Source organism: Cyprinodon tularosa, unplaced genomic scaffold (assembly GCF_016077235.1).
Source record: "Cyprinodon tularosa strain WSP-4 unplaced genomic scaffold, ASM1607723v1 ctg35, whole genome shotgun sequence".
NCBI classification, from domain to species: domain Eukaryota; kingdom Metazoa; phylum Chordata; class Actinopteri; order Cyprinodontiformes; family Cyprinodontidae; genus Cyprinodon; species Cyprinodon tularosa.
Genome location: NW_024039063.1, coordinates 1,131,164 through 1,156,294, shown reverse-complemented (window position 1 = coordinate 1,156,294; position 25,131 = coordinate 1,131,164). Strand labels below are relative to the sequence as shown.

The following is a 25,131-nucleotide window of genomic DNA, read 5'->3' as shown; positions in this document are numbered from 1 at the left end:
ATGTTTATTTTCACAATCTTTGTCTAAATCTAAACGTAGCCTTTTCTCAAAAACAGGCAAGAAAGGATGAAATACACCACACAAAAAAAGGATGTGTTGACTATCGATCTGATCTGGTCCTCTGTATATGTCAGACGAATCATCCAAGTGGTTAGCTCGCCGTGATCGTATAGTGGTTAGTACTCTGCGTTGTGGCCGCAGCAACCCCGGTTCGAATCCGGGTCACGGCATTAATCACTAGAGGCAAATGATTTTACACATGAATTTGAAACACACTATATTATATTCATGCACCCTATCACTTAGACACATATAAACTGTATTGCCCGCTGTTTACCGGAATTTTGGTTAAAAGCACCAAAAAAAAAAAAAAAAATACTTAAAAAATATTAGAAGCACCTGGTCACTTTACAAGACAAGAAAGTCCAAAAATAAACACCAAAATAAACTTATAAATGCTTACATTCACGAAATATTGGGCAGCACTGGTGAAAGATATTCGGTGGGACGAAAGGACAAAACAGTAAAGAAGACTGATTACTCTCTGGTAGAGACTGACATTTTTTCAGGAATCCCACGGGTCATGGGATTCCCGTGGGATGGGAGTCAGTATTAGTAATGATCACGTGATTGGGACGGTACAGGATTAAACATTAACGGGAGCAGACAGGAGCAAACCGATAGTAACTAAAAAAAAAAAAACTAGGATCGATGCCAAAAAATAAAATAAAACAGAAAAAAAAAATCCAGTACTCGCGTCACCATTTTGTAGTTTTTTTCCTTGAAGCCTACACTATAATGCAAGTCAAAAAAAAACGACACAACCCAAAAAACAACAGTGCTTCCACTCTGAGTTTTTCACCCGCACTCAAAAACAACAAATTCAGATTCAGCCAGAGTATTGGCAGGAATCGTATTGAAGACAACAAGAATGGGAGTGGTGCAGGAGCGGGAGTCATTCTGAATGGGAGCGGGATGGGAGTGGGAGTAATTTCACCAGGAGTGGGACGGGACAGGATTTAGATTTCTACTCTGGCCCGAGATTGGGACGGGACACAATTTTTTTCTGTGGGAGTGGGACGGGACAGGAGTGAAAATCCACTCCCGTGTCAGTCTCTACTCTCTGGCTCCCTCCCATGTTGCTCTCCATTGTTTACATTCCTGATTTCTGTGGCATTGGTGACATCATCAATGCCAACCCAGCATGATAGCATCACCAGACACACAGCAGTAGTGATGGCTATTTCGAAACCTCGTTAACTAATAAACCAATTTGACACAATTGGCCGAAACTCGACACCATGCTCGACACATTAAAATGGCGCCATCTGATGGATAACTATTTAGAACTACAAGTGAGTGGGGATCCTAATGTCTGCATTATGATTATATAAATAAATAATATTAAAAAAAAAAAAAAATCTCTGTGAAATTACAACATGATACAAAATTCTTCTGATGCATAACAGATATGCAATTGTGTGGTCCTGTCAATATTGTTCCGAGTTCTAATCCATACTGTTTTCCAAACTATGTATACATTAATTTGGGTACTTAAGATGTACGCCCCTCAACTATCAGATTTTGAATTTAAATCCCACCCGGTTACTCTATTTCATATCTGTTTTTGTTTTTTTGTTAATTTATGTAAATTAGGACACTTCCTGGCCTGTATGGACTCATATTTGAGTGGGCTGCACCTACAAGTATATAAACACATCAAGAAATAATCCTTTAAATAGTACTGACAGTAGCGAAGCTCGATATAAAGTGTGACATATCGAGACCTTGCTCGCAGTGGTCACGTGACCAGGGGGCGCTTGAAACATTTCTTCTGAATCAATTCTAAACTAGACTTAAATATAACATTTTCTTTCCATGTCTTTAAATAAACCTATAAACGGGGAAAACCCTCAGTTTGAGCCGTTATTCTGCTGCATTTAAATACCTTAGTGGTATTGAAACACCCAGATTATTAGAATTTACTGTGAAGCTCGATACAAAGTGTGACGTATCGAGACCTTGCTCGCAGTGGTCATGTGACCGGGGGGCGCTTGAAACATTTCTCTGCGACACTTCTTCAAAAAGGTTTAACCTGAGTTGAGCAGACTGACTCGAGCCTAGCATCACTACAAGCATTGGGGGAATAGAGGTCATGCAACTTGCCATTGGGGGGTCAGACCCAGCTTTTTTTGCCAATGGGGAAGGGGGCCAAATGTACAATGTTAACGGGTCAAACATGCTTTTTGGACCAAGTGGTTAGCTTGCCGTGATCGTGTAGTGGTTAGTACTCTGTGTTGTGGCCGCAGCAACCCCGGTTCGAATCCGGGTCACGGCATGAACTACTAATGGGAAAGCTTTTGGGGAGGTGCGGTTGGGGTGGGAACTTCTGGCTTCCACTCCCACAGATAGTTCTTTTTGTTACTCTGTATTTGTGACAGTGTAATGACAATAAAATTGAATTCTATTCTGCTTGTTTAAAAAACTGTGTTAACCCACTAATTTTAGTGGAAAAGAGGCCCTAGAAGCACTTTCACTAAGTATGAAAGACTGAAAGGAATACACAAAGCAAGAAGTTTATTTTTGATTTGTCACCTGCTGTCTACTTTAACATCATGTGGCCAGCTTAAGCTTCCTCCCCATCCATTATTTATTGTCTGATTGTCCTGTGGTTCTGAAAAAGGAAGAGGATTGCAATAAAGTAAAGGCCTCAATAATTGTTAAGATGTGCCATGTGAATAAATATCCATTATAAATTAATCAGTGGGTGACTGTGGTGGGTATAGATGTGGCTGTCTATGTATTTTAGGTTTATCTGCATCAAGCAAACTATTCTGAATCAATTCTAAACTAGACTTAAATATAACATTTTCTTTCCATGTCTTTAAATAAACCTATAAACGGGGAAAACCCTCAGTTTGAGCCGTGATTCTGCTGCATTTAAATACCTTAGTGGTATTGAAACGCCCAGATTATTAGAATTTACTGTGAAGCTCGATACAAAGTGTGAAGTTGTATCGAGACCTTGCTTGCATTGGTCACATGATTGGGGTGCGCTTGAAACATTTCTCTGCGACACTTCTTTTTCAAAAAGGTCGAAGCTAAGTTGAGCAGACTGACTCCATAGATATCCATAATAAAGGCTAGATGTCTCGTCCGCGCTGCTGGCCAATGGGGGTCGACGTCCACACGTGGCGGCCATCTTGCCACAGGCAGCTCGCTCATTCGTAACATTGTGTTTTAAAGGCGCATGTACTGAAATAACCATAACTTCCTCAATTGTCTAACTGTTTGGTTTGTTAAACAAAAGTCAGACATGTAGTTATGACACTGCACACTTATGAATAATTATAACCATGGAATTTCATATGAAAAGAACATTGAATAGAACATACAGGTGCAATAAATATACACATGCACAAGGTATTTATGTTAAATCAATATATGTTATTAAAACTCAGTGTACTGAATGGCAACATGATATATAGATATATCTAGATATCTATATAGATATCTATCTATATAGATATCTATATATATATATAGATCTATATATATATATATATAAAAATATGTATATATATATATATGGTGTAGAAGCATAATCCAGGTTTCAAATTAAAGGTAACACTTTGAAGTTTCATGTAGACTATTCGGATTATATATCAGGGGTAATTACACAAAAGTTCCTATTTTTAAACCATTATAAAAGTGACATTTATTTGCTATTAAAATTGGTGCAATAGTCCCCTTCACAAGTATATATAGATGTAGCATGTTGAAATCCCCACCTACACTACTGTGATGGTATACACATGGAAGACAGATTTAAAAAATGACCCAAAAAACATAGCTTGGCTAATGCCCTTTGAAAAGGAAGGTTTTATTGAGCTTCTGTATAATGTACAAGAAAGCGTTGTCCACAAGGCCATCAAAGCGGACAGGAAGGTAGCTGTGGTCATGTACTAGCGCAGGAATGTCAGCAAACGGGGATGGAAGATCTTCTCCTCCTGCTTACACATTATATAACCTGCAGAAACAAAAACAAAAGTGACCAACAACAATTCACGGTGTATAAGATTGGTATATCAATATGTGATTAAATTTCAATGATACACATGCCCTTTGAAGATGAGCTGGAAAGTTGAAAATGTTTGGCACAACACCATATTTAAGTTGTCCAAATGAAACTAATACAAACTTATAAAAGCTTTGAGTCAACAACAATCTTGTAATACTATTATGTCATAGCAAAAGTCTGGCATCTTCCTTTTAATAAACCCAGCAAATTCCTGTAACATAATGTAAGATGTGTTGACAAACCAAATCGATTGGAAATCATGTTAAATTCTGCCTCTTCCACTGATGTACAGTTGCTGGTTAACGTTAGCAGCTAGCTAAACTGTAACGTTAGCTGCTAACTTACTAACGTTAGGTCTCACTTTGCAGCTTCTTGTTATTAGCCAGCTAACGTTAGGCTAATAATGAAAATACAACAACACTCAGATTATGGTTATTAGCCAACTAATAACTATAATAAGGTGACCAGATTTCTGAAATCAAATCTGGGGACATTTCTTGCTCGTGGATAAAAATCAATACATCTTATCGAGATGAAATTAGGAAACGGGGACAGTAATGGTTTCATATATTTTTACATATTTATTAATATTTAAACAACAAAAATCAAGTGTAAAAGCCAGGAATGTGCCTTTACAAACGTTTAGTGTATCCTAAGATTAATAACATGAATAGTGTTATTAGTAGAAAACTAGAACTGTGTCTCTGGGTTGGGGCAAAGTGGTGGGGGTGGGAGCGGAGGGGTCAAGGGTCATTAGCAGGGCTTTCCAATTTTGTCTGGCCCAAAGAGCTCTGCCGCCTCCTAAGGGGAGAGTGACATGAGGAAAAGAAATTTAGAAAAGTAAATACAAACATTTATTCTATGCCTGTGGCTGTCTGTTGAGACAGAGTTCCCCCACCTCTTCAAAAAAGTGCAACAAATACTTATTCTGTTTACATCTACTGTACATACCTATAAGAAATATTTTTTTTCTTCATTAACATAAAAAAAACAAGTAGTAGTCAAGCCTGCAGGTAAAGGTTCATATATGTTTCTTACTGTCACCTAGCCACATCAGGGGCCTGTGTGTCTGAAAGTAGCAGGTTCATTTTTCCTACTAACCTGAGTATACAGCCACTCTGTGTTCCACAGCATACTTTGCACACTACATCACTCAATATGTTAGTTTATCACTCAAATCATGTCAACGCTTTATCACTTGAACTTTATTAATACATATTATACATTTTAAATGTTTGAAACAGAAATATTAACTGAACAGGGTCTGAGGCAGTGGCCCTGGTAATTTGGGTAAAATAATATAAGAGAAGACATAGCAAGTAAAAAGCAAAATAACCTTTTTAAATATCTTAAACAAGTTTAACCATTGAACAGCAGAATAGGCTTAACATCAACACAATGTATATAATCCAAGAATAGTCCATATTTATAAACAGCAATAACATATACATACTTCGTCTTCTTTAAAAGACTGGTCATTCAGTCTTGTCTGTTTTCTTCCCTCTCCACCTTCGCTTTTGTTTCTAGCCCTCTTCTGACTTCTGCCTGCTCTCTGCTTTACTCCTCAAAGTAAAATTTTCTCCCTTCTTGTCAACCGTTTTTTCTATCAGAGTTCCTAGTTTCCTCCTCTCTCATTCAATCTCCTTTCTGTCTTTCTATCTTCTCCCTCACTCCTCCAGCATCAATCTTACATTATTCTAAAACAGAGACATTATATAATCAAAATCACCTCCAAAAAAAATTAGGATGTGCAACATGAAAACTTATTATTATTAATATCTCATCTAAAAATGCTAATTACCACAATATTAGGAGCTACAAGCAAAAACCACATAATAAATGAACATTAAACAGGTGGTTATCTCTTCCTCCATCATTCTCAGATCATGTAGATCTTGTCTTATTCAGTTCTCCTGTTACTGACTCCTATTTTTTCTCAAGGAACTTTCATATATATCCAAACTGAGCAGTAAAAAAGCACACCAAAAACTGGAAGTCTATGCTAATAAATCGCAACCATAAATCATCAAAACAAATTGAAATAACTCTACTTATAATGACTATCTGAAATATAAACTAAAGGTCACCTATCCATTCTAAATCATCTTTATACAAACCCTTGTTGATCCCTGGAGAACCAGCGTACCAGATTAGCGCCTTACAAGGAGTTTTCAATCATTTTGCTACATTTTAACCCAGCGTCTTTTACTCATGCTCAACTCGTGGTCTTGTCTTACTTTTTATTATTGTTTTAACCTGGACACAAGCCAAACATTCATCACAAGATCAGCCTGATCAGAATAAAATAAATTGATTAACACACTTACCATCACTCAGCGTAGCTCCCCATCAGTTGCCCCAGGTTGTAAAAAACGAACTTCCACTTCTTCTTCTTCTTCTGTTTTAAAAGTGATGCGCTCTTCTTCTTTTTTGTGTTTTAATGGCAGCTGACATCCAAAAGGATCATTACCGCCCTTCTAGTGGTGCGCTCTGTTCCTTATCTTTATGTTATCAGCAGCGCAACCAGCTACCGTAATACCTATTTTTGCGCGCAACAGCTCTATCGTAATAACAGTCTACACGCAACATTTTTCGCCTCGGTAAAATCGGGGACATTTCCGGGGACAGCTTTAGCCGGGGACAGGTGGTCCAAAACGGGGACAGTCCCCGGAAATCGGGGACGTCTGGTCACCCTAAACTATAACCACATCCACAAAGATTGTAATTTACACCAAAGATTAATTGTCATACAATCGTTATTGGTGTCAGTAAAACCTATATAATTGACCAATAGTCTCAGCCTTGATAACTTGCGCAAGTAGCCGTGATGCACAGCTATGCTGCGCGATTAAGTCATTTTTCGACAAGAAAATCTGCAATTTCGACATGTTCAAGCATAAAGAATAATAGCCACGTTCATAATGTTTGTAAGAAACCAAACTGTTTATAAATCCGTCAAGAATTCAGTGAGGTAAGAGTATTTGTGTTCGTGCTGATCACTCACCTTACATTAGGTACCACAGAGCACAACAGAAAGCCTGCCTGAGGCAAGATGGCCGCCGGTGATGACGTTTGAGACTCCGCCGTAAGACATCTAGCCTTTATTATGGATATCTATGGACTGACTCGAGCCTAACATCACTACAAGCATTGGGGGAATAGAGGTCATGCAGCATGCCATTGGGGGGTCAGCCCCAGCTTTTTTTGCAAATGGGGAAGGGAGCCAAATGCCCAATCATGACGGGTCAAACATGCATGGCAGAACCAAGTGGTTAGCTTGCCGTGATCGTATAGTGGTTAGTACTCTGCGTTGTGGCCGCAGCAACCCCGGTTCGAATCCGGGTCATGGCATGAATCACTAGAGGCGCATGAATTTTACACATGAATTTGAAACACACTATATTATATTCATGCACCCTATCAGTTAGACACATACAAACTGTATTGCCAACTGTTTACCGGGATTTTGGTGTAGAAAACAAACATTAAAAGCACCAAAAAAAAAAATACTTAAATATTAGAAGCACCTGGTCACTTTACAAGACAAGAAAGACCAAAATAAACGTATAAATGCTTACATTCGCAAAATATTGGGCAGCACAGCTGAGAGATATTCGGTGGGACGAAAGGACAAAACAGTAAAGAAGACTGATTACTCTCTGGGTCATGGGATTCCGGTGGGATGGGAGTCAGTATTAGTAACGATCAGGTGATTGGGACGGTACAGGATTAAACATTAACGTAGCAGACGGGAGCGGGAGCAAACCGATAGTAACTAAAAAAAAACTAGGATTGATGCCAAAAAATAAAATAAAATAGAAAAAAAAAAACCAGTACTGGCGCCGCCATTTTGTAGTGTTTTTCCTTGAAGCCTACACTATAATGCGAGTCAAAAAAACAACACGACCCAAAAAAAAACAGTGCTTCCACTCTGAGTTTTTCACCTGCGCTCAAAAACAACAAATTCAGATTCAGCCAGAGTATTGGCAGAAATCTTATTGAAGACAACAAGAATGGGAGTGGTGCAGGAGAGGGAGTCATTCTGAATGGGAGCGGGATGGGAGTGGGAGTAATTTCACCAGGAGTGGGACGGGACAGGATTTAGATTTCTACTCTGGCCCGGGATTGGGACGGGACACAATTTATTTCTGTGGGAGTGGGACGGGACAGGAGTGAAAATCCACTCCCGTGTCAGTCTCTACTCTCTGGCTCCCTCCCATGTTGCTCTCCATTGTTTACATTCCTGATTTCTGTGGCATTGGTGACATCATCAATGCCAACCCAGCATGATAGCATCACCAGACACACAGCAGTAGTGATGGCTATTTCGAAACCTCGTTAACTAATAAACCAATTGACACAATTGGCCGAAACTCGACACCATGCTTGACACATTAAAATGGCGCCATCTGATGGATAACTATTTAGAACTACAAGTGAGTGGGGATCCTAATGTCTGCATTATGATTATATAAATAAATAATATTTAAAAAAAACTAATCTCTGTGAAATTACAACATGATACAAAATTATTCTGATGCATAACAGATATGCAATTGTGTGGTCCTGTCAATATTGTTCCGAGTTCTAATCCATACTGGTTTCCAAACTATGTATACATTAATTTGGCTACTTAAGATGTACGCCCCTCAACTATCAGATTTTGAATTTAAATCCCACCCGGTTACTCTATTTTATATCTGTTTTTGTTTTTTGTTAATTTATTTAAATTAGGACACTTCTTGGCCTGTATGGACTCATATTTGAGTGGGCTGCACCTACAAGTATATAAACACATCAAGAAATAATCCTTTAAATAGTACTGACAGTAGTGAAGCTTGATATAAAGTGTGACATATCGAGATCTTGCTCGCAGTGGTCATGTAACCGGGGGGCGCTTGAAACATTTCTCTGTGACACTTCTTCAAAAAGGTTTAACCTGAGTTGAGCAGACTGACTCGAGCCTAGCATCACTACAAGCATTGGGGGAATAGAGGTCATGCAACTTGCCATTGGGGGGTCAGACCCAGCTTTTTTTGCCAATGGGGAGGGGAGCTTTTATACCTAGTGGTTAGCTTGCCGTGATCGTATAGTGGTTAGTACTCTGTGTTGTGGCCGCAGCAACCCCGGTTCGAATCCGGGTCACGGGATGAACCACTAACGGGAAAGCTTTTGGGGTGGTGCGGTTGGGGTGGGAACTTCAGGCTTCAACTCCACTCCCACAGAGAGTTCTTTTTGTTACAGTGTAATGACAGTAAAATTGAATTCTATTCTGCTTGTTTAAAAAACTGTGTTAACCCACTAATTTTAGTGGAAAAGAGGCCCTAGAAGCACTTTCACTAAGGACAAAAGACTGAAAGGAATACACAAAGCAGGAAGTTTATTTTGATTTGTCACCTGCTGTCTACTTTAACATCATATGGCCAGCTTCAGTTTCCTCGCCACCCATCATTTATTGTCTGATTCTCTTGTTGTTCTGAAAGAGGAAGAGGATTGCAATAAAGTAAAGGCCTCAATAATTGTTAAGATGTGCCATGTGAATAAATATCTGTTATAAATTAATCTGTGGGTGAGTGTTGTGGGTATAGATGTGGCTGTCTATGTGTTTTAGGTTTATCTGCATCAAGCAAACTATTCTTAATCAATTCTAAACTAGACTTAAATATAACATTTCTTTCCATGTTTTTAAATAAACCTATAAACGGGGAAAACCCTCAGTTTGAGCCGTGATTCTGCTGCATTTAAATACCTTAGTGGTATTAAAAAGCCCAGATTATTAGCATTTACTGTGAAGCTTGATACTAAGGTTGATTTAACAAGACCTTGCTCGCAGTGGTCACGTGACCGGGGGGCGCTTGAAACATTTCTCTGCGACACTTCTTCAAAAAGGTTTAACCTGAGTTGAGCAGACTGACTCGAGCCTAGCATCACTACAAGCATTGGGGGAATAGAGGTCATGCAACTTGCCATTGGGGGGTCAGACCCAGCTTTTTTTGCCAATAGGGAAGGGAGCCAAATGCACAATCATGACGGGTCAAACATGCTTTTGGACCAAGTGGTTAGCTTGCCGTGATCGTATAGTGGTTAGTACTCTGCGTTGTGGCCGCAGCAACCCCGGTTCGAATCCGGGTCACGGCATGAACTACTAATGTGCAAAGATTTTGAGGTTGTGTGCGTATGACGTTGTGGTTGTTATATACTGTCATTTTAAGAGAGACAAGGCTCAAATTTCAGTCTAAATCCATTTCGTCCAGAAGTGGTGACCTATTTAGGGCATCGCGCTTACATCTCAGAAGTTCTTAGATCAAGCCCCGCTCCCACAGAGAGTTCATCTTGTTATTCTATACTTGTGACATTGTAATGACAATAAAATTGTCTATTCTACTTGTTCAAAAAAAACTGTGTCAACCCGCTAATTTTAGTGAAAAAGAGGCACTAGAAGCATTTTCACTTTGGATGAAAGACTGAAAAGAATACAAAAAGCAAAAAGTTTATTTTAATTTGTCACTTGCCGTCTACTTTAACATCATGTGGCCAGCTTAAGCTTCCTCCCCACCCATCACGCCCATCACAGAATTGCTTTTCACATACGCAAATGTTCCTTTAAACAAATTCAAATGAGCTTCTTTATAGTCAGAGGCTTTGAATGACACTGAAATGTGTTGCCAGGATTCCTAAAGAGAACACTGGTAGAACCTTTGCATTAGAATAAACAAAAAATATTTTTTTACTATGCATCAGAGACAAGCAACCATATATGAGCTAAAACTCATAAAAAACACTTTGATTAGTCTGGTGATTTGATCAAGCTATGGCTAATGGCTCAAAAAGGTAACCAAATAATAATCATAATGGTCAGAGGGGATACTTTATCCGTTATTTGATAAACTATCTGCAAAAAGGTTTACTGGTTTTGCTGGAAAAAAGTTTACTATAGTAAACAAGTACTTGTCATAGTTTTTAAAATGCCAGAGACATGAAAACGTTCTGAATATTTTATGCATTCAAATTTATATCCAGCAATACGAAAAAAAATATTCAAGTATCACTGAGACAAGTGCAACTTTAATATTTTGTGGCGAGTTTTCTCCTTTACTTTCTCCTCTGTCTTTACATCTCTTGTCATAACCCACCTTTATGCTTTGGCTTTTGACAGTGGGCTTTATTTTACTTTATCCTTTTGTCCCTTTTATCTTTTACCCAATTTTATTGATTTGATTGTGTAAATGTTACTTTTAACTATGTTTTAGCTGTTTTGTTTTTATCTGCACTGTTTTATATTTGAACTATTTATTTTTTCTGTACAGCACTTTCTTCTTGTTGTTGGATTTATTGGCAACAAACATTTAGTAGCATTACCGCTACTTACTGGTATGGAGTGTGGTTCGTGATGGACTATCTACTAATAAACATATTTATAATTTCTAAGAAAAAAAAGAAAACAAAAACTACATACAGTACTTAAACATAACTTTGTATTCTACCCGTCTATGTCATACACACATTCACCCTCTCTATAATCAAATTCTGTGAAATAATTTAGTTTTCTTTAAAAATATCGAATATATATATATGTATATATATATATATATATATGTATATATATATATATATATATATATATATATATATATATATATATATATATATATATATATATATATATATATATATATATATATATATATATATATATATAAAACTGTTTTCTCACCCCTCGTGGGGTGGTATGTGTCATCCTCAAGCTCGGGTCCTCTACCAGAGGCCTGGGAGTTTGAGGGTTCTGCGCAGTATCTTAGCTGTTCCTAGGACTGCGCTCTTCTGGACAGAGACCTCTGATGTTTTACCTGGAATCTGCTGTAGCCACTCTCCCAGTTTGGGGGTCACAGCCCCCAGTGCTCCAATTACCACTGGCACCACTGCTGCTCTTAATTTCCACATCTTTTCTAGCTCCTCCTTCAGTCCTTGGTATTTCTCAAGCTTCTCGTGTTCTTTTCTTTTTGTTGCTGTCGGTTGGGATTGCCACATCTATCACTACTGCCTTCTTCTGCTGTTTGTCGATCAACACGATGTCTGGTTGGTTAGCCATCACCTGTTTGTCAGTCTGGATCTTGAAGTCCCATAGGATCTTAGCTCGGTCATTTTCAACTACCTTAGGAGGTGTCTTCCATTTTGACCTTGGGACTTCCAGCCCATACTCATGGCAGATGTTCCTGTACACTATGACAGCTACCTGGTTGTGGCGTTCCATGTATGCACTTCCTGCCTGCATTTTACACCCTGCTGTTATGTGCTGTATTGTTTCAGAGGCATCTTTGCAAAGTCTGCATCGGGGGTCCTGCCTGGTGTGGTAGACCCTGGCCTCTATTGATCTTGTACTGAGTGCCTGTTCTTGTGCTGCCACGATTAGTGCCTCTGTGCATATATATATATTAGTGCTGTCAAAATTATCACGTTATTAACGCGTTAACGCGAGGCCATTTTAACGGCGATAATTTTTTTAACGTGAGATTAACGCTATGTGGTTTTATGGTACAATTTTTCCAAGTACATCCCGCTGCAGCCTGCGGGAAGGCGGGGCTATTTTCCCCCAGTCTATGCATTTCTCATAGGCTTCAAGAGCGGAGCTCCTCAAGGGAAAAAGACGCTCATACACTGGGTGACGCTAGTGCCTTTTCTTTAAGCCCCACCACCAACAAACAAGTTGAGTGTCTGGTAACTAGTAGCAACCTGAAATACGCCGAGAAAACTGATTACTGAGGTGAAATGGAATCTCGTAGCAGCACTCTTGCCGTCTCTGTACGCAACAGGTCGGTATCGCGTGTGTGTGTGTGTGGGTGGGTGTGTCTGTGTGTGGGTGGGTGGGTGTGTGTGTGTTCTCATTTTTGTTAAGAGGCTGAAAAGTAACTTTCTAGAGAGCATAGACTACCTTCATCTAGTGATGTCGGTCTATTGATTTTGATGTATTGATTGAAAATTGTTCATTATTACCTTGGTTAATTAACATCTAATGTTAACTCTACTAAATTTTATAGCAGTAGGGTAAAATGCTTGTCTTTGTTCAAAAGACTGTATTAACTGTAAAGACTGTCTTTTACATCAGCCTGTTTTCAGGGCCTTTTTTTTGCCTACATATTTGTTATTTTTTGCTACATGCCTCCCCATCTTCTTGCCATATGTTTCTATGGCATAAATCAGTGTCTGTGACCTGTTTTCATTTTAAAAAAAGAACATTGGCACAAACCTAGCCTGTATGTATTTTTTTGTATGTCATCGAGAGTATTTAAATGATTTTCAATCAGGAAAAAAATGTGCGATTAAAATGCGATTAATCGCGAGTTAACTCAGGCATTGATGCGATTAATCGCGATTAAAAAATTTAATCGATTGACAGCACTAATATATATATATATATATATATATATATATATATATATATACTCCCCAAATTCTTTCTCAAAACATCTAATAAATGAATCTTTTCCTTAATACATTCAAACTCTCTCGCTTTCATATTTATGACATTCTAGTATAAAATGTTCTATTGTTTCATATTTTCCACAGTAATCACATTTCCCAGTAGTATGCTTTTGAATTTTGATTTCTATTTCGTCTTCCATTTCTTCTTTTTCCTACTATCTTTTGAATTTTATAAAACCACCTTCGTGTTTTTTCTTCATCCCACCTTTTTGTCATTTTTCCATCAATTTTTCTCTTAGTACAGCAAGTGAGATTGGATTTGATTGGATGACGGCGCTGCATACTACTTGTCACGTGATTTCTGGACTGACCAATCAGCGACTAGAAGCGGACGGCTCGTAATTTTGAACAGACGGAGTTAATCCAGGCTGTAGCTATGGGGTGCTATTTAGCTGCTAGCAAAACATTGACCATTCTTTATACCTAGAATAAGCTCAAAATAACTCCGTGTTTTGATTGTAGAATATGAATACTCATATTATTACTCCTGGACCTTATCGAGCTACAAAATTGGTGAGTTGTGCTGCTTATCGAACAGAATGAGAACTTTTTAGTAACGGAAACGACTCTTTAGGTGTGCTTTTCTCTCAAACAGTTAAAGTTTTCATAGCTCTCTGATAAACCAATTCCTCATACAAATAGGAACTTAAACCGAGCTGGTGTCTTTAACATATCAACTAGTTAAGCATGGTTTCTGTTCTTCGAGACTGTACTAGCTGATTAACTTGATCATTCCTGTAGTTTATAGCTTCGTGATAATGTTGGATTAATGTTGCAGCACATGTGTGCGACTTCCATTCTTAACCTAAGATGAGTGTTTTAATAAAGTTAAATTACCTCGGTTTAAATGCATTTAAAGCATGTTATAGATAAAGTATATTAACCAAGTAAAAGTAAAAAAAAAAGATGAAAAGTTCAGACAAAATAGAAATGTGCTGATGTGTGCGCTGTATATGTTGACATCAAAGACTAGATAATTGCATTAGGATTGAAACAATCAGATTTATCGTGATTAATCTAATTTAGTAATCGATTAATCGTTAACTGGAGTATAAAGACTCTAAAACATGCTTTTAACTGACAGAGCACTTAGAGTAATAACTATACCAAGATTGTAAAAAAAAAAAATGTATATAAAAGTTTGCATTTAAGATATATAAAAAAAAAAAAAAGACATTTTTTTATGTCAATATGCTCGATTAAGGACTCATCAAGTGGAAAAGATTGAATTTTACCTGGTTTAATATCATAAAGTCTTCCTTAAAGAATATGTGGCTTTCTGATTATTAATTCATGAATAAAAAATTATAATCTACAGGTTAATTTCATACACACTCTTTTATCACATCTGCTTTTAACATCAAACAGCATCAATAGCATCTGAACTAAATCATATATGATTTCTTTCTCTTTTTCCAAATAACCTGACGTCTCAATAACCTCATATGTAGTAATTACTGTAATTTATAAAACTCAATTTGTTTGAATTGTAGATGAGTCTATAGTTTCTATAGAATAGAAAACTAGACCGCTTGGCAATTGCGAGTCAACAATAATTTACAAAAGCTGGAGTTTCAAAGTTGCAGAATGATCACAGGGCTCCTGCAGTGGGCAGTCTTCTCTACTTTTCTCTGGCATACAGTGTTTATTCAATATTTTTGCTTATGCTCTTTTATCAAGTGAAAATATGCTCTCATACCTTAAACATTCATCACTTTTACTTCAGTTTTTGCTGCACTAGGAATTATTGTTGTTGTGAACCTGTAAGTAGTTAGATCCATGAAAGGGTTACTCAAGGAATTCACAATGAGTATTGCATAATCAGTAATTTCACAAGACCTCAGCCGCGAGGATGAAATATTTGTAGCATACTGTCATGTTAGTCTTTAAGCCTTAACAGGTGCTAAACCTTCCTGCAGCTCATTAAAATATGTAGTAGTGGAACCTAGCTGCTCACTGTTTGAGTTGTACAAGTTTCTTTAAATTTAAGCAAAAAGTGCCTAGTTTTTCCTCAAACACAACTGTCTAAGCAGCTACATATCTATCTTTGCCCTCTTTCAGTGGAATGAGGTGACACGCTTGTTCCGGGCTGGCATGCCCCTCAGGAAGCACCGGCAGAACTTTAGGCATCATGCTTCCTGCTTCACTGCCTCTGCTGCAGTGGACTGGCTGCACCAGCTGCTCCAGAGTAACAGCAACTTCGGCCCTGATGTCACCAGGCAGCAAACTGTTCAGCTCTTAAAGAAATTTTTAAAGAACCATGTGATTGAAGACGTGAAGGGTCGCTGGGGGACTGAGGACCTGGAGGACAACCATGTGCTGTACAGGTGATCTATGAGGAGAAACTTCTGCTGTTCACTGTAAACATTTGAAATGTAGACATTTTATCCTAAATTGGGATCAAATGTTTGTTGTTCTTGCGATTTGTGTTTAGATTCCCGTCTACTTCTCCTCTGAAACCCATTCCGTGTCCAGCGCCGAGATCAGGTTCGAGGTCCATAAGGAAAAGACCGTCACTTAGAGACCGGGAAGGTTTCTTCAAGTTTGGGAACATCAAGAAGCAGGAGAAGGAGTCCATGGTTAGATGGACTAAACATGGTTTTATGTATATTGTGAAAGTGGTTTAAACTTTGTGTTAATACTAAATCACTCTCACAGTTACATGTTTCCATTAAAGTAAGCAGAGTAATAGATGGATTATATTCCAACTTGTTTTTAGGAAAATGTGGATCCTGCTCTCCAAACACCGCAAGATGAATTGAATAAGCCAGCAGATGAGCAGCAGCAGCCAAGACGAGAGCTGACGGTGGAGGACGAACAGGAAATCTGGAGAGACATTACTCTGACTCAGTAAAACCAAACACACCGATTCATTTTAAGCACTCATGCTATAAATGGCATATCAGAAGATACATTTCTACAACATTCAGATGGTTAAAAACTCGAGATAAATCAAGATTTAAGCAAATTTTGAATGTTCTTTAATCTAAGTTTGTTTTTCTTGTTGTTTTAGCCTCCAAAGAATTCTAAGTGCTGCTCCTCTTGATGAGGTTTTAGACCAGCGCTGCATAAATCCTCAGAACATCATCCATAATATGACCAAAGTCAACAAACATGGAGTTGTCACTCTAGACGACAAGACTAGTAAGTGTTGAACCATAACATTATTCAAAGCCCTGTCAGATTTAGGTTTGAAGTAGTGATGTTATGAGATGAGCCGAGGCTTCGAGGCGTGTGTCGAGTAATAGAGGGGGCGTTTCCCCGATGCGCGTGTCGAGGCGTGATTCATTTAGAGGAGGGGCCAAAATTGATGACGTCCGAGGCCTCGCTACCGTGATACCACGTGACCGATTCTGTAAGTGGTTCGGGAAGCGCAAGAATTTTGACAGGCATCTAAACAGCTTCAGCGTTCAGTCAAGATGTGGGAGATTGGAGGAGAGCTGCTCTCAGCTGGATAAAGTTAGGATAGATTCTAAGAATAAATTGGTTGTTTTTCCAACCAATCTAGTTGCTTAAAGCTAATTTGGTCTGAATAAACAATGTAATGATCAAACGCTGTGCAAACCACCAGACAAAGCCAGTGTTAATACGTCAGTGTTAAGAAGTATTTTCTCCCACATCAGACCATTTACACGAGTGGCGTCCTCTGTTAGGGACAGACTCTCACGCTAGAGGTTGATGGTTCAAGACCTGTCTCTCTCTTTTGAAAGTTGCGATTAAACTTAATTATTTTGGCTGATGAGACTAAAATGCATTGTTTTGCCCGAGTAAAAATATAGATTGGGAAAATTAGGTCGGTTTAGTAAAAAGATTGATTGAACACAACTTCCAACCTGATTAAAACCAAAAAACATGGAAAAACTATCATGTTTGAATAAAAATGACTAACACCGTTCATTTTGTTCATCATTGCCCAATTTGCACAAACACTTTCTCTGTCTGCTTGAGTTTATTTCACTAAAATGGCAGAAAAACTGTGCACCTTAAATGATTGCTCTAAGAAATTTTACACTTAAAAAAAAAACGTATAAAAATGTTATTATACACACCAACCATTAACAATTTCAAGGGAACTTAAAAGGGGAAAAAAAGAAAAACAATTGCAAAAAAAAATCACAGATTTTATTACAAACTGTAGTTCTGCTGTCCACCAGTAAGTGGTGACATGTTCACATGAAGCCTCATGAACTGTGGGGATCGTTGAAGCAATTTGGCCAAACGGTTCAATGCCTCATGAGGCTTCATCTCACCATCACTAGTTTGAAGTAACCTTTTGATTTGACCCACATGTTTTTTCGGACTGAATGTTTATGTTTAGGATAATGGCAAGGAGTTTTTTTTTTTTTTTTTCATCTTTAAAAGACCCTATTACAACTTACCATTAAATATTAATGTTAAAAATACCTGAAATATAAAAAAGCTGCACAGCAATGACAAGAAGGGTTTGACATCTATAATGTCAAGAAGGATTTTTGCATGAAAAGAGCATATAGGGAGTTTTATCATCTTTTATGTAACTTATAAAAATAAAATATTATTAAAGACAATAAAAACCTTGATCTGGCAGAGATGTAGATGATTTTGGGCTAAATTGTTTACTGAAAATTCCTTATTCTCTTACATATTCTACACTAAGCAAATCAAAAAGAACCTACAGAATAAATCAGCTTTATTTGACTAAACTAAACTGAATTAACAATAAAAGATAAGTAAGGCTAATCAAGGACTGGTAATACGGACCTAAATTTTCAGGCTGTCAATTTGTTTCCTATGGTCTAATCTTTCTGTCTTTCCAGGTGACCTTCCACATTGGGTTTTGTCCGCCATGAAGAGCCTGGCTAACTGTAAGTAGCAGCAGATTAATTAAAGAACACTTCATTGTGACAATCTGAGCATTTATCCACTGAGCGAAGCCTCAGGGTAGAACCACACCTGTTTCTTTATGCAGTTCCTGAACCAAATCCAGGCTTTTCCAGATCCTCAGCTGCAGTCAGTGAAAAGATTCAAAATGAAACATGCATCAAGTGCTAGAGCCACATGCAAATATACTCTTATTTTGAAAAAAATGGCTTCTTATTTTTGAAGGATTAGCTACATTTGCATGCTGGTGTGTGTCCAGTGTTTGTCAATGCTTATATAAATGTTGGAGAATATGGATTGTTATTGACAACACAATCGATCCTTAGAACATTAATAACTGAAAATAGAATGACATATTTTGGTTGTTCTCTTGTTTAAAACCTTGCAGCAGTAGATGTTTAGAATGGTGCTTGTTTGAAGACATAACATTGATTTAATTAACATCATTCAGTCTGATTCCAAAGTACTTTTGCGCTTTAAAAGTTGAGATGAAAACAAATAAAATACATTTATTTTTATGGATTTTTTTTTTCTGCAAAGTAAAACGAGCAAAACAAAAAAAAAAAATCTGTAAAATGTCTATTAGTCTTTATTCTGATGTTTAAGGCCTGGTGAAGATGTAACAAAACAAACAATTCATGTGATTGTAACAAAAATTAGTTGGTGATGATGCTGTTTTCATCCCTAGGGCCAAAATATGACAGCGACCAGCCGTCATACCCCGGTTTTGAAAGAGACGTCTTTAAAACGGTGTCTGACTACTTTTACAGCCTTCCTCAGCCGTTGCTCACATTTGAACTGTACGAGCTCTTCATCAACGTCCTGGGTAGGTCATGTTATTTTCTGTCAACGCCTCAGCTGCTAGGAAAGCTTTCAGTGAACATTTCTACCTTTACGAGGAACTGAATGCTCATCTCCTTAACAGTGTCTTTGATCCCTAACAGAGATTTTGGTTGTTTACAGGGTCCCAACAGACTGTCTGCTATTGTTTTCTGTGTTGTCTGTAACTGGCTAATGTTTCTGTTTGTAAGAGTCTGTATTAACTGAACGCTTTCCCCTCCCTTCACTCTCTGCTTGCGCTGACCCTTTACCTGCGCTGCTCGGCTCTCTGCCTGCATCCCTGTCTGCATCTGCTTTCAGCGTTTTCTGGATATGTCACAGTACCTGGCACCCTCCAACTTGGAAAGCGCAAGAGCTCAGATCTTCCCTCCGTCCCTCCGCCTGCCAAGACGTCCTTTCGCTCCACAGAATGTCTTCTTCTGTCGCTGCTCAGGCAGGGCTCCTGCGACGAGGCGGATTCCCCCATGAGGGACGTTCTCAGCGGGAAGCTTCAGTCACGCGTGGCGGCATTAAAGGAAGGGGGACCTGCTGCAGGTGACAGTCAGCTGGGAGACGGCTCCACAGGTCTGAATGCAGTCATTTCCACCAGAACCCGTATGAGGAGCTGTTCCCTGGAAACTATCCTGGATCGTTCTCCTCCCCTCAGCAGGCAGCAGCTGTTTATGTCCAGGGACAGCCTCCCGGCTAGCTCCTGTTGCAACGAAAGCCAGGAGGAAAGCCCTGTTTTCTCTACTCGGGAAAGCTGCTTAAACTCTACATTTGCGTTCAAATCAAACTTAAGTTATCATGAAAATGCTCCAGGAGTTATAACCAGAAGAAAACTGTCTATGGCTTCCAGAGCTAGACAATCCGATGCACAAAAGTCGTCTTCCCTGCGGCCACGCAGTGTGGGCAGCTGTCTGGACATTGTCAAGGAGACCAAAGAAGAACGTAACGGAGAGATCAAATGGTCCGGTCGTGCAACCAGCTGCCTCAATGTGAACGCTCCAACAAACCATCACCCTCCATTGTTGTCCTATCACTCCTCGTCCTCCTCCCACCATCTTCTCTCTCTTTCGTCTGATGAAACCAAAGTCCAAGCTTCTATTGTCAACCAAGCACCCAACGGGCCCAATCCTGCCTCTAGCACCTCTATGCTTTGGGCTGTCCCTCCACCTGCTGTCGTCCGACGCTGCTTCAGCTCTCTGGATGTGTCCAAGCCGCCTCGGTCTGTGTTGCAGCTCAAACTGCCTGTTTCTGTGGCAGCCAGTAACTTCCAGCTCCCCCCACCTAAGCCTGAGCACAGTAAGACCCTCTCCTGTCTTCATGTCTGTGTTGATGCCAAATCTAACACCTAACCTCTACTAATATCTCCCATAATCAGAAATACCACCCTGTTTAACTCAGCCTGTGTAGATTAGTAGAACGTATATTTAAATGGATTTCAGAGCAGCCTTCAGTCTTATTATCTTTGTTTATATCTAGTTATATCTGCAAACTGTCTTAAAGTGCTTTTATGTGTTTTTGCTTTTTCATGATGTGCTAAAGCTGGATGTTTTGAAGTCCTGCCTTATATAGTTTAGCTGCTGTACTTTTATAATTTGGTAAGTTTATGAACACGTTTCCTTTTTAGAAGCTCTCAAACCTCTATTTAAAAAGAAAAAACATTCTGTAAGATTAGATTAGATTCTTGTATTTTACCAAAATTACTCACTCTGCATCATCCTTCTAGTTGATTAACAGCACCTATCTATTCATTGATCTGATACACCCGTAGCAGATGTCATGGATAGATGTGATTTTTGTTTTTCTCCTGGTTTTAACCTAAACTTTGTCTCCAAGGCCAGGAAGCTGTTCCAACCATTTCTGTGCCTGCAGGTGTTCTCCAACCTCAGTGTGAGCGTGTGGCCATAGAGGCTCTGCAGCTTTGCACACTCCTCCTGCCCCCTGCGTCCCGCAGGAAGCTGCAGCTCCTCATGAGGATGATGTCCCGCATCAGCCAGAACGTGGACATGCCTCGCCTCCACCCAGCCATCGGCACTCGAACCCTGGTGAGGAGAAATGGCTGTCTGTAATTTCCTCCACTATGAACTACCATCTTGGCGCCTTGCAGGGAAATCCATAAAGCTTTTTTTTCCCTCACTGTTCAAACAACAAATTAAAAGGTGTTTGCTTTAGATTCAATGGATGAATAATAAAAAGCTGTGCATATTTACTTGTGTGTAGGTTAATTAAAACCTTGACATGCATGAGGGCTTTTATTCACTGTTTCCTTTAACTTTAGACTCTGGTAAACGTGAGCATTACTCAGCACCAAAGCAGCTTGAAGGACAATTATGTGCTGTTCAACCAGAAAAGGAGAAGAAAGAATCAAGACATTTCTCATCATTCAATCAGTACAGTTTAGAAGTTTTCCCTTTGAGAAACATTACCCACACTGTGAAAAAATAAGCCTTGATGTGGAGCATTCTGGATTAGCTTTAGCTGCTTGATGCCTTTTTTTTTTTTTCTTTTTTTTTAACCAGTGAAGAAATATATAGTTGCAGCAACTACAATCTTTTTATTTGTGGCAACCAAACTAACCTTTTGTGTTAGTTTCTGCATCTCTGGGGCTGTGAGTTATTTTGATTAACCCTTTCTGCTCCCTTTTTTTAGATGGTTCACACATTTTCAGGTTGTATCCTGAGCAGTATTGAGGAGTGTGACCTGGATGAGCTGCTGGCAACCCGATTGGTGTCGTTTCTCATGGACCATCAGCAAAGCATCCTCTCAGTCCCAGAATACCTGCTCATTGCCATCCGGGACCATGTAGAGTACCTGCGGACTGTTCAGGTACGCATAGCTCACCATGAAATAAATTAGGTCTATAAAACAAACTTTACTACAGGGCACTATTCCAACAGTTCAGCAGCAAAAACATTTTTAAACACATTTTTAAGTATTGGAAATCACTCCTGGTTTTAAAAGTTTATCTAAAGGATGTGTGGTTACAGAGTTTCACATTTGTATTAACTTATTTTTCAAAATGGATTTCCATGAAGATTGTAAAAATGACTGAATATATGATTTATTCATCTAATTACTGAATTTGATCTATTTTTTTTTTTTAATGTTTCTATTTGTAATGTAACTGTTCTGACCCCAGGTCCCTGTTGACCAACGTCCAGACGCTGATGGCGGTGACCCAGTCTGCGTTCCAATACCAGTATATGCGTTTTGCAAACAAATAAGTGGTGCTGAGTTTGAACAGCAAAAAGCAGAGTCCTCCCAGAAGGCCATGGAGGAGCTGCTAGAGATCCTGCTGACCGACCAAAACATAAATGAGAAGGACAGACGAAAGAAGCTAAAGCAGGTAACTGAGACTGAAACAATGAATCAATTAATCGTGAATAACCGATTACTGAAATAAACATCTAATTTAGCAATTGATTAATTGTTAACTGGAGCTTGGATACTTTAAAACATGACATTAGTTATAAAAGTCACCAATATTGGGTGTGCAGATGGCCCATTGGTTAGTGTGCACAACCCGTGGGTGACCCGGGTTCGAATCTGGCCTGTTCTCCTTTGCCCAACGTCTCTCGCCTTCTCTCATACCCCCTTTCCTGTCAGCCTACTGTCAGAAAAACGAGCCACTAGTGATGTTAAAACTCAAAAAAAAAAAGTAACCAACATAGAGCAGAAATTGTACCATAATTATATAAAAGTTTTTAGGCATATTGGTTTTTAGATTTTTAAAAAAGTGTCATGTCCTATCTAGAACTTGAACTCTAAATTCTTTGTAATATCTTCTTTAAGGAACTAGCATCCAGAATATTTCCATTTTCCTCTCAGTTTATTTCTCTAAGCTCTTGGATTAGCTAGAAGACCAAAATACTGATGATCAAATGTCCACTTGAAGTATTTTCTCCATTGTCTCTGTAGATAGGTTGATAAACCTGACCCAAGATTTTCATATCTCCCTTTTCACATTGCTTATTAATAATTACTCTAGTTACTCTGAGGAGCTTCAGTTTTATAAATACAGGTTTATGATATAATTTTATTTTATATTTATTTCAATTCCAGGCAACATATTTTTTTTATTTATTATTATTTGAGATTAAAAGGATAAAATCCCTAAGACTTAGAAGCTCAAATTAAAGGAATATGTATATATATATATATATATATATATATAATTAGTTATTGTACATTTCACTTTTGGATAATCATCAATACTTTTAACTGAGAGGGGTACTCATGGTAAGACAAAATACCTAAAGGGGTACGCAAGTCAAGAAAGGTTTCGAAAACACTGGTTTAGAGAGCTGTAGCCGAGCAGTTTCTACAGAAATTTGTTGGAAGGAAAAGTCTGTCAGGAAATGTTATAACAGAGACATTTTCAGTTTCAAGATGATTGTCATCATTCTGTCTCTTTCTATTGTCTCTGTTTTAGTTTCAGAAGCAGTACCCGGACATCTACAGGCGTCGATTCCCTTCCCCTGCTGAACAGGGACAAACGGAAAATAAGCCAAAGATCAAACCTCCTCTGCTCAATATCAAGAAAGCCAAAACATTCAGCATCAGGAACTGAAACATCTTGGATGCTCTCCTGTTGGTCAAATCATGTCGGCTGCACTGATCTTTTTTTGAACGGCGACACCTGTAGGAATAAAACTGTTACATTAGACGTGCAAATATTCCATTAATATCTGTTTTTTTTTATGTTAGTACATGCTGTAGTTGGAGGTTTTATCAAACATTAAACAAATACAACAATATTGCCATCTTGGATAAACGCAGCTGGATAGATTAAGAGTTCTCTGGTTTTTTGGGGTTTTTTTGTAGGTTCCTAGTTTTCTTTTAGATAAGTGGCTGTGCAAACTACATATAGAGCAATTTGGGACTAAACTATGCAGGATCACTGGTCAGCATATGAATAATTTTATGATAAAGTAATTTGAATGAATTACATTGGGAGCTGCTCCACTTCTGTAACCATCTCTTGAGATGTTTAGAAAATACTTTGCTTTTATTTGAGATGTTAAAACTCCTTTTTATCCCACATTTATTCACGGGTTCCTTTTAAAGCCTTTCATGGAGATTTTCTTTTTGTTTTTGTTTTTTGTTGTTTGTTTCCTGCTTTCCCTGTAATTCCTTGATTCCCTGATTCTATTGGTTTATATCTACCTTGTATGCAGGTTAGAAAACGTTTTGCACTAAGTTTTAAAGAAAAACTGACAGCTGCCAATTTTTTTTTTTTTTTTTTTTTTTTTTTTTTTATAATTTTTAATTGACAATTTAAGACTTTAAGTTTAATCCATTATTTGTGAAGCTAAATTTATGCTAATATATAGACCGAACACAATTATCTCCGATTAATCTGTTTTCATACTACAGGCTCACAGGTACTTGCTGTATCCATGTTCTTTCCATGTTCCTTTTTAAGTTATATTAACGAAGAAAGTAAATACTTTCATGCTATCTTTCTTTTTAAATGTGTGTTTGATACGAAGAGCTAAGTTTGTTTATACCTCAGCTGAAATGAAGATGCGTAACCACATAAAGTGTGTTATTTTTTTTTCTGTCAAATGCTTGACATAGGAGTGTAGATGCACCTCTAACTGTTTACTATGCAACATGTTGGGAAATAAACCTGTTCTACTGTGTGACTACTGCCTGTTTTATAGGAGGATATGATAGTAAATCTGCTCATAAGACACTGCAATCTTCTCCAGCTGCAGTTTAGTTGCCTGCGTTTCAGTTATACATGCTCTTAACCAACAAATTAGATAAGTTAGGTCTGTGTACACATTAGGGGTGCAGATAAAACATTGAAATAGTACAAAGTGATTTATTTTTTCAATTGTAGAAGGATTCATACCTCTGAAACTTGTTTAAAATTTCAC

At 38.3% G+C, this 25,131-nt stretch overlaps 1 protein-coding gene and 4 non-coding genes across 6 annotated transcripts; all 5 read left to right on the top strand.

Annotated features, from left to right (window-relative positions):
• Positions 1–158: 158 nt before the first annotated feature.
• Positions 159–230, top strand: trnah-gug. The gene has a single exon. It is a non-coding gene; the product is annotated as a tRNA-His (tRNA).
• Positions 231–2,266: 2,036 nt separating this feature from the next.
• trnah-gug lies at positions 2,267–2,338 on the top strand. Its single transcript has one exon. It is a non-coding gene; the product is annotated as a tRNA-His (tRNA).
• Positions 2,339–7,360: 5,022 nt separating this feature from the next.
• trnah-gug lies at positions 7,361–7,432 on the top strand. The gene has a single exon. It is a non-coding gene; the product is annotated as a tRNA-His (tRNA).
• Positions 7,433–10,147: 2,715 nt separating this feature from the next.
• On the top strand, positions 10,148–10,219 carry trnah-gug. The gene has a single exon. It is a non-coding gene; the product is annotated as a tRNA-His (tRNA).
• A 3,678-nt stretch (positions 10,220–13,897) lies between these two features.
• depdc1a (DEP domain containing 1a) lies at positions 13,898–24,362 on the top strand. 2 transcript variants are annotated; one of them, XM_038295093.1, is made up of 12 exons: positions 13,898–14,074; positions 15,623–15,888; positions 15,996–16,140; positions 16,281–16,411; positions 16,575–16,705; positions 18,358–18,405; positions 19,110–19,247; positions 19,562–20,545; positions 21,119–21,291; positions 21,896–22,072; positions 22,386–22,592; positions 23,679–24,362. In XM_038295093.1, exons 1-12 carry the CDS (start codon positions 14,027–14,029, stop codon positions 23,814–23,816), a joined length of 2,586 nt encoding a protein of 861 aa, XP_038151021.1. In that variant the 5' UTR covers positions 13,898–14,026; the 3' UTR covers positions 23,817–24,362. The 2 variants fall into 2 exon arrangements, with proteins under 2 accessions (XP_038151021.1, XP_038151022.1); XM_038295094.1 differs by lacking the exon at positions 19,562–20,545 and having other exon boundaries at positions 13,902–14,074.
• The last annotated feature ends 769 nt before the right edge of the window (positions 24,363–25,131 follow it).